This window comes from Pseudoliparis swirei, chromosome 24 (genome assembly GCF_029220125.1).
Source record: "Pseudoliparis swirei isolate HS2019 ecotype Mariana Trench chromosome 24, NWPU_hadal_v1, whole genome shotgun sequence".
NCBI lineage: Eukaryota > Metazoa > Chordata > Actinopteri > Perciformes > Liparidae > Pseudoliparis > Pseudoliparis swirei.
The window spans coordinates 283,979-300,526 of NC_079411.1; the positions used below are offsets into that span (position 1 = coordinate 283,979).

Here is a 16,548-nt window from a genome sequence, read left to right on the forward strand (position 1 = left end):
CCGGGACCTCCTCCAGAACCAGGAGCTGCGGGCGGACTGCGGCCGGGATCCAGCCGGGCAGAGCGGCGGCGGGGCGAGCGGCGCCGGGCGGCCTCAGGCCTCCGAGGCCCCCGAGCAGCGCCGCCCTCTCGGCCTCGGAGCAGAGCCCGCGGTGGCGGAGCAGCGCCGCCGACAGCAGCAGCTCCAGAACCGCCACGTGGCTCCTCGCGAGACCCGGTCCGTACCGAGCCAGCAGCCGGGCCGCCAGCCGGTTCGCGACCTCGGCGACGCCCCCGTCCAGCCCGACCCGGGCGCCCCGCACCGCGGCCGCGAAGCCGCGCAGCGGGAAGAAGTAGGCGGGAGAGAGGCGGGCCACGTCCCGCAGGGCGCCGTAGAAAGACGCCGCCAGCCTCGCCAGCCGCCGCAGCGCCGCCAGCCGGATCTCGTGCCGCCGCAGCGCCGCCCGCCGCTTCCCGTCGGCCGCCCGGCAGACCGACTCCTCGCCGTCCTGCGGCGCCGAGGAGTCGGACCGCAGGACGGCGTCCAGCAGGGCGTCCTGAGACGAGACACACGGTCAGACCACGAGCGCACGCCGCCGCCGCTTCCCGCGGTGATGTCATCACCTCCGCCGCGGCCCGGCGCTCCGGCAGCAGCCGCTCGTCTCTCTGCAGCCGCAGGTGGCGAGTCAGCAGCTCGCCGCTCGCCGCCTGCAGCAGCTGCACCAGCAGCAGCTCCTGGAGGTCCTGGAGGCCCAGAGACAAGTCCACCACGCTGACCCGGGCCAGGAGGGCGGGGGGGAAGTCTGAGGGGAGGACAGAGGTCAGAGGTCAGAGACACGAGACGAGAGGAGACGCTTCTCCACTCGGCCTCTCACCGCTGTGGACCAGAGGGGCCGGCAGACTGGTGCTGAGCACGAGGCAGAACCCCGGCTGGGCGGGTCTGGACTGCAGCCGGGCCACGAAGGCCGGACTGGGACCCAGGCGCTCCAGGTGGGTCACCAGGACTCTGAGTCCTGCAGAACCAAGAGGGGGGGGGGGGGTTACAGAGCATATATAACATCACGTGCATTGTGCTGGGCACCTCTCTCTGCCGCCTGGTCCAGCTGCTCCAGCAGCTCGGGGTCGTCAGCGCGAAGCACCAGCTGGCACGCCGTCTCCCTCTGAAGCTCCGCCTCCTCTCCTGTTGGATGAGTTCCTGTTGTGATGTCTGTGTGTAGTGACGATGAGTGCAGTGTTATATTATTGGGGTTAGGTGGTGAAAGCTGTGGTGCCGAAGGGCCTGCGGTACCTGTGAGGAGGCCGCTCGGGGAGCGCCGGTCGAGGTGCTGCTGCGTGTCCACCAGCAGGGGGCGGCGCCGAGCACAGGGGCCACCGCAGCTCCACAGCAGCAGCGCGGTCACTAGTGTGGCGGGCGGGGCGTCCCAGTGGACCCCCAGAGCCCGGCCCAGGGGCCGCTGCAGCCGCCGGGCCACGGGGATGGGGAAGCCCACGGGGCGCTGAGGGGGCGTGGCCTCACAGGGGGGCGTGGCCTCACAGCGTGAGAACAGGGATTCTCTGGGGTCCTCGGGGTCCGGGTCCACGCTCCCCGTCTCAAAGAGCTCGCTCCACTTGCCCAGCAGCCGCGAGCGCGCCTCAGGGCCGAAGGGGCCCAGATACGAGACGATGGCCGCCAGCGTGAGGGCGTCGCCTCTCAGGGTGTCAGCATCAAGCTCCGCCTCCTGAGGGGCGTTCACAAGATGAGAGCAGCAGAGTCAAAGGCTGTGTCTACTGCCGCGCACTTGAGCACTTGAGCACTGACTTTCAGTGCTCGAAGTGCGCCACTGAAAATACCAGCAGAATTCAGTGCACTGAAAGTACCCGGATGGTGCTCTGCAAACGGGCAAAAAATGTCGTGTAAAACGATGGACACTACTCGCCCTACACGGCCGCCATCTTGGCGACCTAGCGGAAGAGGAGGAGCCCTTTCGCCAGCTTTTCATTTTATTTCTAAAACAATGGCGGACAGCACAAGCCGTAGACCACGAGGCTCCTGCCGCGATTGTGGAGGTATCGCAGTTTCCACATGGGGTGGAGGAAGGGGTAAAAAAGGGACAACAAGAGGGCAAGAAGTGCTTCATTTGGTCACTTTAAGTTTCGCGGGTATCGCGAGCAGATTTGCATACGTCACTCCCGGCAAGTGGTGAACGTGAGAGTTCCATTTGAGACACTCACAGCCACGCAGGGCAATACAGGGCACTGAATTGTAGTGTACTTCGTAAAGTGTGCGGTAGTAGACACAGCCACTGTGTGTGTGTCTCTGTGTGTGTGTCTCAGTGTGTGTGTCTCAGTGTGTGTGTCTGTGTGTCTCTGTGTGTGTGTCAGTGTGTGTGTGTGTGTGTGTCTCAGTGTGTGTCTGTGTGTGTGTGTGTGTCTCAGTGTGTGTGTCAGTGTGTGTGTGTGTGTGTGTCTCTGTGCGTGTCTGTGTGTGTGTGTCTCTGTGCGTGTCTGTGTGTGTGTGTCTCAGTGTGTGTCTGTGTGTGTGTGTGTGTCTCAGTGTGTGTGTCTCAGTGAGTGTGTGTGTGTCTCAGTGAGTGTGTGTGTGTCTCTGTGTGTGTGTCAGTGTGTATGTGTGTGTCTCAGTGTGTGTCTCTGTGTGCGTGTCTGTGTGTGTGTGTGTCTCAGTGTGTGTGTCTGTGTGTCTCTGTGTGTGTCTGTGTGTGTGTGTGTCTCAGTGTGTGTGTCTCAGTGAGTGTGTGTGTGTCTCAGTGTGTGTGTCTGTGTGTCTCTGTGTGTGTGTCAGTGTGTGTGTGTGTGTGTGTCTCTGTGCGTGTCTGTGTGTGTGTGTCTGTGTGTGTGTGTGTGTGTCTCAGTGTGTGTGTCTCAGTGAGTGTGTGTGTGTCTCAGTGTGTGTGTCTGTGTGTCTCTGTGTGTGTGTCAGTGTGTGTGTGTGTGTATGTGTGTGTGTACCTCAGCCTCAGCCCTCCAGCCTCTGACGTGAGCCTCCAGCCTCTCCGCAGCAGCAGCAGCTTCTCTTTCTCTCCGCTCTTCGTCCTGCAGCTGCTTCTCTTCCTCCTCCCGTTGCCGTGGCAGCAGCTGCAGCTGCAGCAGGACGTCCCGCAGGCGGCGCCGCGCGTCCTCCCGCCGCAGCTCGGCGTGTTGCAGCCGGCCTCTGGCCTCCAGCAGCAGCACGCCGGGCTGCTCCTCCGGCAGCGGGGGGCCCGGGCGGCGGGCCACGGAGCGGACCCAGCGGCACAGAGACCCGCAGGCCCGGCTGGCCCCCCGCGCCGCCTCGGGGGCCAGCGCCGGGCCGAGGGCCAGCAGCCGCCGCCGCCGCTCCGGGGTCACGGCCCGGCGGTCGAAGAACCGCAGCTCCTGGGGACGGAGAGGAGGCTCGGCACGGCGGCCTCTCGGCGCCGACGCTCACCTGCGCCCACGCACCTGGAGGAAGTCGGCGCGGCCCAGCAGCCGCCGGGCGCTCGCCCAGCCGGGCGGCCGGCGGAACAGCAGGCAGACGGCGTCCGTGACCTTCACCACGCCCCGCGGAGGCTCTCGGTAGCGACGCACCTCCTCCAGGTCCGACGGGCTCAGACGGCGGAGGACGCCGAGGCCGGCGCTGAACAGCGCCCCCACCTGGAGGACACGCGTCATTACACGCTGGGCTCCGCGTCATGTGACTCGTCAGGTGTGAAAACAAGCCGAGCGCACCTGTGCGGGAGCGCTCTGCTCCTCCAGGAGACGCAGCTCCTGCTCCTGCTCCACGCAGCGCTGCTCCGCCTCCTCCAGCTGCCGCCTCTGGCCGGCGGCGGCCTGCTGCAGCTCCTTGTGGCGCTGCAGGAGAACACCATGACGCTCTGAGCGCAGCGCGGCGTCATGGTCACGTGACCACGCACACACCTGCTGAGCCTCACAGGACGCCTCCTGCAGCCGCCGGGAGGCGTGTCTGCACCGCTCAGCCGCGCTGCTCAGCCCCGCCCACCGAGACAGGGCCCCGCCCACTCTGAAGGGAGGGTTACATCAGAGATACACCGCGGGCTCTGTGTCTGTGTGTGTGTGTGTGTGGTACACAACAACATGAAGCATTACACGTGTAGTCTGATGAAACCTGGAGGCGGGGCTCTGATACTCAGGAGGAGGACTACCTGGCGGCTCGGCTCTGCTGCTGGTTCTGCAGATGGCTGCTCAGGTAATCAAAGGTGTCCATGAGCTGCATGAAGGTCTGAGGGCTGAAGGGCCGAGCTCCGAGGAGGACGGCGGCGTGCCGACATGCAGATTGATGGATCGAAGCCATGGCCGCCGCCAGGCCGGCTGCAGAGCCCGCTGCGTCCTCTAGGGGCAGAAAGAGGACTCAGGAAGAGGACCTGAGCAGACGGGTCCAAACCACGAGGACTCACTTTGGAGGGGGGACCTGGTTCTGAGACATCGAGCCGCAACTTCTACTAAAGACTGGTGGGACCACGGCTGGTAGACCTCCACACAGCTACTGAGGCTCAGGGCCTTGGTCAGCTGGTCCTGGATCAGCAAGGAGGGAGTCATGCTTTAGCTCGACTCTAGACATATCACACGAGCGCTGGTTCTAACGCTGCATTCTGTCCCCTGACCACCAGGGGGCGACTCGTCAAACACAGGTACAGGTTTGTAGTAATTCAAAGACACATTACGTGAGCTCGTCCGCTGAGCGCCGGGCTGGAGGGCAGCAGCAGGAACACGTGCACGCCGCTGTGGATCCGCCTCAAGTAGCTTCACAAAGAAAGAGGGGATTATACATATGATTCTCTTTTTTCTTTTCACATTTGTCCTGTTAACTTTTCTTCTCAGCTCATTGGTGTAAATGCAGTGACATCATCATCATCATCACTACAGAATACATTCCTGTCGTGATTCAAGGCGTCATCATTACGGCTGGATGTGTTTTAGTTTAATACGCTTGCCTTGGGGCCTGATGGACTGAGTGTGGAGGAAGAGCAGGACCCTCGTGTTCCTCCTGGTCTCCTGAGTCTAGAGACGATGAGGCTCTGGCCGAGGGAACAGACTTACTCCTCGAGCAGGAAGCGGTCCATCAGGTTTCTCCTGGAGCTCCCAGCAGCCGCTCCGGAGCCCCGCCCCTCCGTGTAGAGGCCCGGGGCCTCGGGCCGAGCCATGGCGAGCAGCAGCTGCTCGGTGGCGTGCGGGCCGAGCCCCTCGTGGGCCAGCAGGACGACGTGAGCGCCGTCCGCTCGGGTTTGATTCCCGGCTTCTTTGAGGATGTCGCGCAGCCGGTCCTCGTTCCCAGAATGCACCTCCATCAGCCGGCAGCCCGCCAGGCGGGCGGCCAGCCGCACCGCGGTCTTACGGCCCGTGCCTCCGCCGGAGCCCATCAGCACGCCGTGACCTCCGGGGAGGAGCAGCGCCCGGAGGACGTGCAGCAGCTGCCGGGCGCTCTGTCTGTGGACGACTTCCCGGCCCCCGCCGTCCTCTTGACCGTGGACCAGCGGCCTCAGATCCCGCAGCACGGCGTCCAGGTCTCTGGCCCGATAACGAGCGCTGCTGTGGAAGCCGCGAGGCGTCGGGGCCCCGGAGAGCTCGGGGCCGTAGACCGGCTCCTCCGCGGGGCCGCGGGGCGCCGGCTCCTCCGGGTCGGACCGGGGCCGACCTCCTCCAAAGTGCTCCGCGGCCGTCTCGGCCACGAGGGCCAGCAGCGCCCTCCTCTCGTCCTCCGAGCTCAGCCTGTCGGCGAAGGTGCGCGCGCACTCGTGCGTCCAGAGCTGCGCCACGGGAAGGAGGGCCGGCGGCCGCGGGGGCCCCTCGTCCGAGGGGTCGGGCCGCCACAAGCACATCCCCCCGAACACCTTCTGCAGGTCGTGGTGGGAGAAGACGAGGTGAGGAGCCGTCGGCCGGAGCCGCTCGCGGATCGCTCGGTAGAGGTGTTCGGTGGCCGTGACGATGCGGCGCGCCAGTTCCTCGCCGCTCTGCTTCAGCGGCGTGTCCCGGAGCCAGCGCTGCAGCCGAGGAGCGTGGATGGACAGAAGGACGTCGGCCGACAGGCCGGGCAGCGTCACGGCGGAGAAGAGGCGCGAGAGCCTGGCGGACACGGCCCGCCCGCCCGGGGCGGAGCAGGTCGCCATGTAGCCGACGCCCGCGGCGCTCAGCGGCTCGAAGTCGGAGGCCTCGAACGTGACGACGCGTCCCGTCGACACGCTCTGGCGGAGCGTCTCCAGAGCGTCTGGGAACGAGACGTCGTCTCCTCAGATTCACGCGGCTGCAGATCAAACTGAAAGGTGCCTACTCACCACAGGGGGCTTCATGCAAATCATCCACGCAGAGAAGCAGGCCCGCCGGTCTAGCCCCGGGGCCCAGAGGGGCCCCCCGGGTCCCCCGGCAGCGGATGTTCCTCAGAGCGCTGCGCAGCTCTCCGGAGCCCAGCAGCGGGCCGGCGGCCAGGTGGAGGTGGGGCCGCTCGGCGCCCAGCAGCGCTCTGCACAGCGTCGTCTTCCCGGCAGCCGTCTCCCCGAGGAGCAGCGCGGGCTGACACGCCTCCAGCAGCCGCTGCAGGACGAACGCACACCTCCGGTACTGCGGGGGGGAGACGCGCCGAGTCACGCGGAGGACGGGAGGAGGAGAGGAGGGGAGGAGGAGAGGACGGGAGGACGAGAGGACGGGAGGAGGGGAGGAGGAGGGGAGGAGGGGAGGAGGAGAGGACGGGAGGAGGAGAGGAGGAGAGGACGGGAGGAGGGGAGGGGAGGACGAGAGGAGGGGAGGACGAGAGGACGAGAGGAGGGGAGGAGGAGAGGATGAGAGGAGCAGAGGAGGGGAGGGCGGGAGGACGGGAGGAGGGGAGGACGAGAGGAGGGGAGGACGAGAGGACGAGAGGAGGGGAGGACGAGAGGACGAGAGGAGGGGAGGACGAGAGGAGGGGAGGACGAGAGGAGGGGAGGACGGGAGGAGGAGAGGACGAGAGGACGGGAGGAGGAGAGGACGGGAGGACGGGAGGAGGAGAGGACGAGGAGAGGACGGGAGGACGAGAGGAGGGGAGGACGGGAGGACGAGAGGAGGGGAGGACGAGAGGAGGAGAGGAGGGGAGGACAAGAGGACGAGAGGAGGGGAGGACGAGAGGACGAGAGGAGGGGAGGACGGGAGGACGGGAGGACGAGAGGACGGGAGGACGAGAGGACGAGAGGACGAGAGGACGAGAGGACGAGAGGACGGGAGGACGAGAGGACGGGAGGACGAGAGGACGAGAGGACGGGAGGAGTAGGGCGAGAGGACGAGAGGACGGCGCTCGGCACAAACCTCGGGCACGACGCAGGCGGTCGGCGCCGTGTTCTCGGGGACGACCTCGCCGTCGGTGTTTACGAAGTGTTCAAACACGCTCTCTGCATCGGGGACCACGATGTTGTCGCGGCACGAGGACAGAAGCCGGCGGGCCAGGACGTCGAACTGAGGCTGGTGTCTGGAGGACACAACGAGGTGAGCGCTCTGAGCTCCACATGGTCAGCAGCAGCTGGTCTTACCGCGCCTGCAGGTGTCCACTGAAGCCCCACACATAAGCCGCCAGGAACAGGTTCCTGGCCGCCAGCCGCCGCTCTCCGGGAGGATCCGTGTCCGGTGGTCTGCTTTGTGGAGGTGCATCTGAGGGAGGACATGAAGCGAGGTCACGACCTTCATGTTCACCAGAGGTCGTACCGCTTTTGTCCGTCGGTGGGATCGGCTCTTCCTTTTCCACTTCCTTCCCAGAATGCAGCAGGAGAGCGCGTAGGATTCGAACAAACGAGGTGATTTCTCTCAGTCCGTACGAGACGCTCTCCAGAGATTCTCCTCCGGCGCCGACGGCCGGGTTCAGGTTCTGCTGCCGCAGCGCGCCCAGCGTGCCGGAGAACAGATCCTCGGCCAGGCGGCGCCACGTCTCCAGGGTTCCTCCATCCAGTCGGCCTGCGGTCAGCAGAGCGTCCATCTCGCTCTCCCACACGGCCTTCCACAGGTCCGGAGCGGCGAGGTGGAGCAGGCCGCAGCGGGTCACCGCGGGGGGGCCGGCGTCCCGCAGGTCCGTGACCTCCAAAAGGAGCTTCAGGTGCGAGGCCAGTGTTTCCCCTGAAGCCAGGCCCAGAGACGGGTCCTCGGGACCGCACATCGCGGTCAAGTGATCCAGCCAGCCGGGGCGGCCCGCGGCGCTCCCGTCCATCACCAGCCACGTCTCGGCGGTGAGGCTCCTCCTCCTCTCCTCCTCCCTCAGCAGCGTCGCCACCGCTCCGTCCCGCCAGCCCCTCTCTGCACAGAAGCGGCCAAACAGCTCCTCGTGGGACATGGCGAGAGGGAAGAGGACCACCGTCTGGACGGAGCTCCAGGTGGCAGCGGGCGTCCATGGATCTGCCTGCCGGGCGTCTCCTCTGGTCACGTGGTCCTCTTCAAACCGGTGTTCCGCGGCCCGGGCAGCCAGCTGACTGAGGGCCGCGGCGAGAACACGGTAGCAGGTCGTCTTCCCGCTGCCGGAGGGGCCCAGGAGCGCCACGGCCCCCGAGGACCTCATGGTCTGGTAGAGAGACACGGCACCGAGGATCAGCCCGGCGTCCCGGTGGAGCGCTCTCCTCTGCAGCTCCTCTTCAAGGGCCTCGGTCAGCTGCTCTTCTTCCTCACTGTTCTGGCTGGACAGAGGGAGCTGGCTGGCGAGAGGGAACGCGTCCCCGAGGAGGAGGCGGAGCCGCGAGGCGTCGCGGTGCTCGTCCAGAAGCGGGAGGAAGACGGCCAGCAGGGCTTTGGTGACGGCCGTCTCCTCCACGAGGCCTCGGGCGATGGGGGCGTGAGGACGCCGCCGCCCGGGAGGCTCCTCGGGGGCCGGGCCGTCCGCTCCCTCGACTCGGAGGGACGCTTCTCCTTCTCTTACACTTCGTCGTAAGTTTGTTTCAGAGGCGGAGACGATCTTCTGCAACACGACGAGGGAGCAGCTGTGGGGGCGAGAGAGGGCCTCCTCGTCCAGGAGGGCCGCCAGACGCCGAGCGAGAGACGAGGCCTCCGAGAAGCCGATGCAGGTCAGCATGACTTCTGCGAGGACCCTGAGATCTGGGCAGCTCAGCGCCACGGGTCTGCTGGCGCAGCGCAGACTCTCGGGAAGCTCGGGCGCGGCCCCCGTCCACCAGGTGAGGACGCAGCCGTAGCTCGGCCGGGGGGAAACGCTTCTACCGGCCAGAAGCACGCCAGCTTCTGGCTCCAGGCGGCCCGTTGACCTGGAGACGGACCGGTGGATGTGGACCAGGTGCTGCCCCAGCAGGGAGAGGACCCCTCGTGTGAGACGGTCTGCAGAGGCCAGCAGCAGCCAGGCTCCGGCCTGCAGGGCGCCCAGCAGCATCCGCTGGACGACGGCAGCCGTGGTGCTCGGGAGACACGGCACGGCCACCACCTGGCGGCCCAGCGCCCGGCCCAACTGGACCACGGCCAGCTTCTTCCCCGCCGCGCAGGGCCCGCTCACACAGCCACACCTGTAGCTGGCCAGCGCCAGCAGGAGGCCCAGCGCCGCCCGGTCTGTGGACGGAGTGGGCACCATCAGACAGTCTTCAGGCCCAAAATACTCATAGTCGTATTGGAGTCGATGGCCCAACACGTCCACGCGGCACGCCGGCTGCTCGCCGTCGCCGGCCACGTGGTACTTCATCACGCCGAGCCAGGAGAAAGACGCCTCCGGCTCGCCCTGCGCCTCCAGGACTCGGGTCAACTGCTGCGCGTGCTTCATGGCGAGCTGCAGCAGAGCGCTCAGACACAGCGCCCTGTACTTGGAGAGCAGAGGCTCGGCCCCGGGGCCCCCCCCGAGGGCCCGGCTGAGGGCCCCCAGCTTCACAGAGGTGCGTGTCTGCGTGCGGCGCAGCTCGTCTGGGTTCGGGTCTCTGACGGCCCGGAGCAGCGTCCCGCTCCAGAGCGTCTCCTCGGCCACCAGCAGACACTGGAGGGGATACGCAGACAGCAGGCCCAGCGGCGTGCTGCCGGCAGCCGGGGGCCCCTCCTCATCGCGGGCCTCCAGCTGGCTTCTCGCCGCGGCACATTGCCCCACGCGCTGCACCATGGTCGCCTTCAAGCGCTCCTCAAAGACACAGAGCCAGGCCAGGGCGTCGGGGTGCGGCTCCACGGGGGCGGTGAAGGTGACGTGCTCCCGGAGGCCGCCGGTCACGCCCAGCACCGCCGCCCCCCCGTCCCGATCCACGTCCAGCCAACGGACCCCTCTGAAGCATTTGCTCACGCAGCGCTGCAGGGCGGCCGGCGCCGGGCGGCCGGAGAGGAGTCGGATCACTTCCCCGTCACTCAGGAACCACAGCCTGGGGAACTGCGAGCAGAGGGACTCCAGGAGGCCCCCCAGCTGCTGGCAAACGGCCTCCATGGTGGACAGACCGGCGCTGAGGGTCTGGTGCAGGCCGTCGCCGTGGAAACGCTCCTCTGCGTTCTCGGAATGAACGAGGCTCAGCACGCGGCGGTCCTGAGACACGAGGAGCATCAGCTCCTTGAAGGCCGAGTCCACCAGCTGGAAGCGCTCCAGCTGGGAGAGGAACAGAGAATCTGATTAAATATGTGTGGAGCGGAGGTACCTGAACGCCCCTCTGAGGTACCTGAACGCCCCTCTGGACACGGACGCATGCGTCATGGAACATCTGGGTCAGGAAGGCCCACACTCGCTGGTACCGCTCAAACAAGCAGAGGAGCGTCCCTTCAGATGGGAAAACAGGATCAAAAGTTTTCCATTGTGCTCGTTTTAAACATGGTTCTGCCGTCAGCTCACCGAGCGCCGCCGCGGACCGCAGCCAGTCCTGAGCCTGCAGCCTGAAGGCGGCGCTGTGCGGGGACGCCACCATGGTGGACAGAGACATCACGTCGCTCTCCATCTCTGCAGAGAGGAGCTCCAGACCTGAGGGGCAGACGGTGAGAGGACGAGGCGCCCGACGCCACGGCCGCTTTGAGGCCGCAAACAGGAAGGATACGAACTGAGGAGGAGGGTACGCGTCTCTGGTGTCCACCTGTCAATCACCTGGAGCCCCGCCCCTAAAGCGCCCCCTGCTCTATGGACTCTAAATGACCATGAAGTATAAATGATGACATCATGCTGTCTAGAAGAAGACTTGAAACTAGAGACTGAGACATAAACTCATGTTGACAATGTTTACTGAGGGAAGTAGAGTCACGATATAGACTTCTATACAACCAGAGGAGCCCCCTGGTGGTCAGGAGAGAGAATGCAGTCTCACCGATGATGATGAGCGTGGCATCAGGCTCTGGGCCCGGGGGTCCTCCTCGGGGTTCTCCAGGCCTCCTGAATCTCTCCAGCTGGAAGAGTCTGCAGCTCCATGCCAGCCGAAGCTTCTGGAAGCTCTGCTCCATGCTGCACTGCACCTGGGCATCCCTGCACACCTGCACAGTGAATCCAGGAGCAGGTGTTGGTGCTTTACTGAGCCTGTTTTCAGCAGCAGATACATATTATTATATGTTATTATTAGGGTTGTCAGCGTTAACGCGTTAATCTATGCGATTAATTTGGCTGCGATTAACGCACTAAAATATTTTAACGCAATGAACGCAACTTTGTTGACTTCCGGTGTCGTTGAAGTTTTTGCACTCCTGTGAGTGTCAAGCCGCGGCAGTCTGCCTCCTTCCTCCCGTCTGCTCCTCCATATTCACAGAGAAGCAGAGGGCGACGTGTCGGTGACGCGGGGCGGAAGGTGCAGGGGACTTTGTTGTTGCTCCGCCCCGATGCGCGCGCAGACACGCCGGCATGGAGCTCTGCGGCGAGACGGAGAGAGAAGAGTGACCGACACTAGAGACAGAATGACATGCTGCTGGAGAGACGACCAACAACAGACGTTTAGTTTAATAAAGAACAAAGACGTCTCTAAGGAAAGAACAGTACATTACTTCTGCTGTAGAGACGACCAACAACAGACGTTTAGTTTAATAAAAGAACAAAGACGTCTTGAAGGAAAGAACCGTACATTACTTCTGCTGTAGAGACGACCAGCAACAGACGTTTAGTTTAATAAAGAACAAACACGTCTCTAAGGAAAGAACCGTACATTACTTCTGCTGGAGAGACGACCAACAACAGACGTTTAGTTTAATAAAGAACAAAGACGTCTTGAAGGAAAGAACCGTACATTACTTCTGCTGGAGACGACCAACAACAGACGTTTAGTTTAATAAAGAACAAAGACGTCTCTAAGGAAAGAACCGTACATTACTTCTGCTGGAGACGACCAACAACAGACGTTTAGTTTAATAAAGAACAAAGACGTCTCTAAGGAAAGAACCGTACATTACTTCTGCTGGAGAGACGACCAACAACAGACGTTTAGTTTAATAAAGAACAAAGACGTCTCTAAGGAAAGAACCGTACATTACTTCTGCTGGAGAGACGACCAACAACAGACGTTTAGTTTAATAAAGAACAAAGACGTCTAAGGAAAGAACCGTACATTACTTCTGCTGGAGAGACGACCAACAACAGACGTTTAGTTTAATAAAGAACAAAGACGTCTAAGGAAAGAACCGTACATTACTTCTGCTGGAGAGACGACCAACAACAGACGTTTAGTTTAATAAAGAACAAAGACGTCTTGAAGGAAAGAACCGTACATTACTTCTGCTGGAGAGACGACCAACAACAGACGTTTAGTTTAATAAAGAACAAAGACGTCTCTAAGGAAAGAACCGTACATTACTTCTGCTGGAGAGACGACCAACAACAGACGTTTAGTTTAATAAAGAACAAAGACGTCTCTAAGGAAAGAACCGTACATTACTTCTGCTGGAGAGACGACCAACAACAGACGTTTAGTTTAATAAAGAACAAAGACGTCTTGAAGGAAAGAACCGAACATTACTTCTGCTGGAGAGACGACCAACAACAGACGTTTAGTTTAATAAAGAACAAAGACGTCTCTAAGGAAAGAACCGTACATTACTTCTGCTGGAGAGACGACCAGCAACAGACGTTTAGTTTAATAAAGAACAAAGACGTCTCTAAGGAAAGAACCGTACATTACTTCTGCTGGAGAGATGACCAACAACAGACGTTTAGTTTAATAAAGAACAAAGACGTCTCTAAGGAAAGAACCTTACATTACTTCTGCTGGAGAGATGACCAACAACAGACGTTTAGTTTAATAAAGAACAAAGACGTCTAAGGAAAGAACCGTACATTACTTCTGCTGGAGAGACGACCAACAACAGACGTTTAGTTTAATAAAGAACAAAGACGCTCTAAGGAAAGAACCGTACATTACTTCTGCTGGAGAGACGACCAACAACAGACGTTTAGTTTAATAAAGAACAAAGACGTCTCTAAGGAAAGAACCGTACATTACTTCTGCTGGAGAGACGACCAACAACAGACGTTAGTTTAATAAAGAACAAAGACGTCTCTAAGGAAAGAACCGTACATTACTTCTGCTGCAGAGACGACCAACAACAGACGTTTAGTTTAATAAAGAACAAAGACGTCTCTAAGGAAAGAACCGTACATTACTTCTGCTGGAGAGACGACCAACAACAGACGTTTAGTTTAATAAAGAACAAAGACGTCTAAGGAAAGAACCGTACATTACTTCTGCTGGAGAGACGACCAACAACAGACGTTTAGTTTAATAAAGAACAAAGACGTCTCTAAGGAAAGAACCATACATTACTTCTGCTGGAGAGACGACCAACAACAGACGTTTAGTTTAATAAAGAACAAAGACGTCTCTAAGGAAAGAACCGTACATTACTTCTGCTGGAGAGACGACCAACAACAGACGTTTAGTTTAATAAAGAACAAAGACGTCTCTAAGGAAAGAACCGTACATTACTTCTGCTGCAGAGACGACCAACAACAGACGTTTAGTTTAATAAAGAACAAAGACGTCTCTAAGGAAAGAACCGTACATTACTTCTGCTGGAGAGACGACCAACAACAGACGTTTAGTTTAATAAAGAACAAAGACGCTCTAAGGAAAGAACCGTACATTACTTCTGCTGGAGACGACCAACAACAGACGTTTAGTTTAATAAAGAACAAAGACGTCTCTAAGGAAAGAACCGTACATTACTTCTGCTGGAGACGACCAACAACAGACGTTTAGTTTAATAAAGAACAAAGACGCTCTAAGGAAAGAACCGCATTACTTCTGCTGGAGACGACCAACAACAGACGTTTAGTTTAATAAAGAACAAAGACGCTCTAAGGAAAGAACCGTATTACTTCTGCTGGAGAGACGACCAACAACAGACGTTTAGTTTAATAAAGAACAAAGACGTCTCTAAGGAAAGAACCGTACATTACTTCTGCTGGAGAGACGACCAACAACAGACGTTTAGTTTAATAAAGAACAAAGACGTCTCTAAGGAAAGAACCGTACATTACTTCTGCTGGAGAGACGACCAACAACAGACGTTTAGTTTAATAAAGAACAAAGACGTCTCTAAGGAAAGAACCGTACATTACTTCTGCTGGAGACGACCAACAACAGACGTTTAGTTTAATAAAGAACAAAGACGTCTAAGGAAAGAACCGTACATTACTTCTGCTGGAGGACGACCAACAACAGACGTTTAGTTTAATAAAGAACAAAGACGTCTCTAAGGAAAGAACCGTACATTACTTCTGCTGGAGACGACCAACAACAGACGTTTAGTTTAATAAAGAACAAAGACATCTTGAAGGAAAGAACCGTACATTACTTCTGCTGGAGACGACCAACAACAGACGTTTAGTTTAATAAAGAACAAAGACGTCTAAGGAAAGAACCGTACATTACTTCTGCTGTAGAGACGACCAACAACAGACGTTTAGTTTAATAAAGAACAAAGACGTCTCTAAGGAAAGAACCGTACATTACTTCTGCTGGAGACGACCAACAACAGACGTTTAGTTTAATAAAGAACAAAGACGTCTCTAAGGAAAGAACCGTACATTACTTCTGCTGGAGAGACGACCAACAACAGACGTTTAGTTTAATAAAGAACAAAGACGTCTCTAAGGAAAGAACCGTACATTACTTCTGCTGGAGACGACCAACAACAGACGTTTAGTTTAATAAAGAACAAAGACGCCTCTAAGGAAGGAACCGTACATTACTTCTGATGTAGAGACGACCAACAACAGACGTTTAGTTTAATAAAGAACAAAGACGCCTCTAAGGAAAGAACCGTACATTACTTCTGCTGGAGAGACGACCAACAACAGACGTTTAGTTTAATAAAGAACAAAGACGTCTAAGGAAAGAACCGTACATTACTTCTGCTGGAGAGACGACCAACAACAGACGTTTAGTTTAATAAAGAACAAAGACGCCTCTAAGGAAAGAACCGTACATTACTTCTGCTGAGAGACGACCAACAACAGACGTTTAGTTTAAAAAAGAACAAAGACGCTCTAAGGAAAGAACCGACATTACTTCTGCTGGAGAGACGACCAACAACAGACGTTTAGTTTAATAAAGAACAAAGACGTCTCTAAGGAAAGAACCGTACATTACTTCTGCTGAGAGACGACCAACAACAGACGTTTAGTTTAATTAAGAACAAAGACGCTCTAAGGAAAGAACCGTACATTACTTCTGCTGGAGAGACGACCAACAACAGACGTTTAGTTTAATAAAGAACAAAGACGCTCTAAGGAAAGAACCGACATTACTTCTGCTGGAGAGACGACCAACAACAGACGTTTAGTTTAATAAAGAACAGAGACAGCTCTAAGGAAAGAACCGTACATTACTTCTGCTGGAGAGACGACCAACAACAGACGTTTAGTTTAATAAAGAACAAAGACGCTCTAAGGAAAGAACCGTACATTACTTCTGCTGGAGAGACGACCAACAACAGACGTTTAGTTTAATAAAGAACAAAGACGTCTCTAAGGAAAGAACCGTACATTACTTCTGCTGGAGAGACGACCAACAACAGACGCTTAGTTTAATAAAGAACAAAGACGCCTCTAAGGAAAGAACCGTACATTACTTCTGCTGGAGAGACGACCAACAACAGACGTTTAGTTTAATAAAGAACAAAGACGCTCTAAGGAAAGAACCGTACATTACTTCTGCTGGAGAGACGACCAACAACAGACGTTTAGTTTAATAAAGAACAAAGACGTCTCTAAGGAAAGAACCGTACATTACTTCTGCTGGAGAGACGACCAACAACAGACGTTTAGTTTAATAAAGAACAAAGACGCTCTAAGGAAAGAACCGTACATTACTTCTGCTGGAGAGACGACCAACAACAGACGTTTAGTTTAATAAAGAACAAAGACGTCTCTAAGGAAAGAACCGTACATTACTTCTGCTGGAGAGACGACCAACAACAGACGTTTAGTTTAATAAAGAACAAAGACGGCTCTAAGGAAAGAACCGTACATTACTTCTGCTGGAGAGACGACCAACAACAGACGTTTAGTTTAATAAAGAACAAAGACGCCTCTAAGGAAAGAACCGTACATTACTTCTGCTGTAGAGACGACCAACAACAGACGTTTAGTTTAATAAAGAACAAAGACGACTCTAAGGAAAGAACCGTACATTACTTCTGCTGGAGAGACGACCAACAACAGACGTTTAGTTTAATAAAGAACAAAGACGCCTCTAAGGAAAGAACCGTACATTACTTCTGC

General features: G+C 57.8%; 1 protein-coding gene across 1 annotated transcript in view; it reads right to left on the reverse strand.

Annotated features, from left to right (window-relative positions):
- Positions 1 to 16,548, reverse strand: part of LOC130189717 (dynein heavy chain domain-containing protein 1-like) — a 34,546-nt gene that overhangs the window by 6,090 nt on the left and 11,908 nt on the right. Inside the window, exons 9-27 of the mRNA XM_056408647.1 lie at positions 11,153 to 11,315; positions 10,690 to 10,815; positions 10,520 to 10,617; positions 7,445 to 10,449; positions 7,224 to 7,383; positions 6,224 to 6,506; positions 4,992 to 6,156; positions 4,616 to 4,694; positions 4,349 to 4,466; positions 4,097 to 4,283; positions 3,852 to 3,954; positions 3,663 to 3,785; positions 3,396 to 3,587; positions 2,925 to 3,329; positions 1,267 to 1,696; positions 1,060 to 1,185; positions 854 to 991; positions 603 to 781; positions 1 to 535 (exon numbers count right to left, since the gene is read on the reverse strand). The exon at positions 1 to 535 is cut by the window's left edge and continues 374 nt beyond it. Of these exons, the coding sequence (XP_056264622.1) occupies positions 1 to 535; positions 603 to 781; positions 854 to 991; positions 1,060 to 1,185; positions 1,267 to 1,696; positions 2,925 to 3,329; positions 3,396 to 3,587; positions 3,663 to 3,785; positions 3,852 to 3,954; positions 4,097 to 4,283; positions 4,349 to 4,466; positions 4,616 to 4,694; positions 4,992 to 6,156; positions 6,224 to 6,506; positions 7,224 to 7,383; positions 7,445 to 10,449; positions 10,520 to 10,617; positions 10,690 to 10,815; positions 11,153 to 11,315 (7,615 nt within the window). The remainder of the gene's footprint in view (positions 536 to 602; positions 782 to 853; positions 992 to 1,059; positions 1,186 to 1,266; positions 1,697 to 2,924; positions 3,330 to 3,395; positions 3,588 to 3,662; positions 3,786 to 3,851; positions 3,955 to 4,096; positions 4,284 to 4,348; positions 4,467 to 4,615; positions 4,695 to 4,991; positions 6,157 to 6,223; positions 6,507 to 7,223; positions 7,384 to 7,444; positions 10,450 to 10,519; positions 10,618 to 10,689; positions 10,816 to 11,152; positions 11,316 to 16,548) is intronic.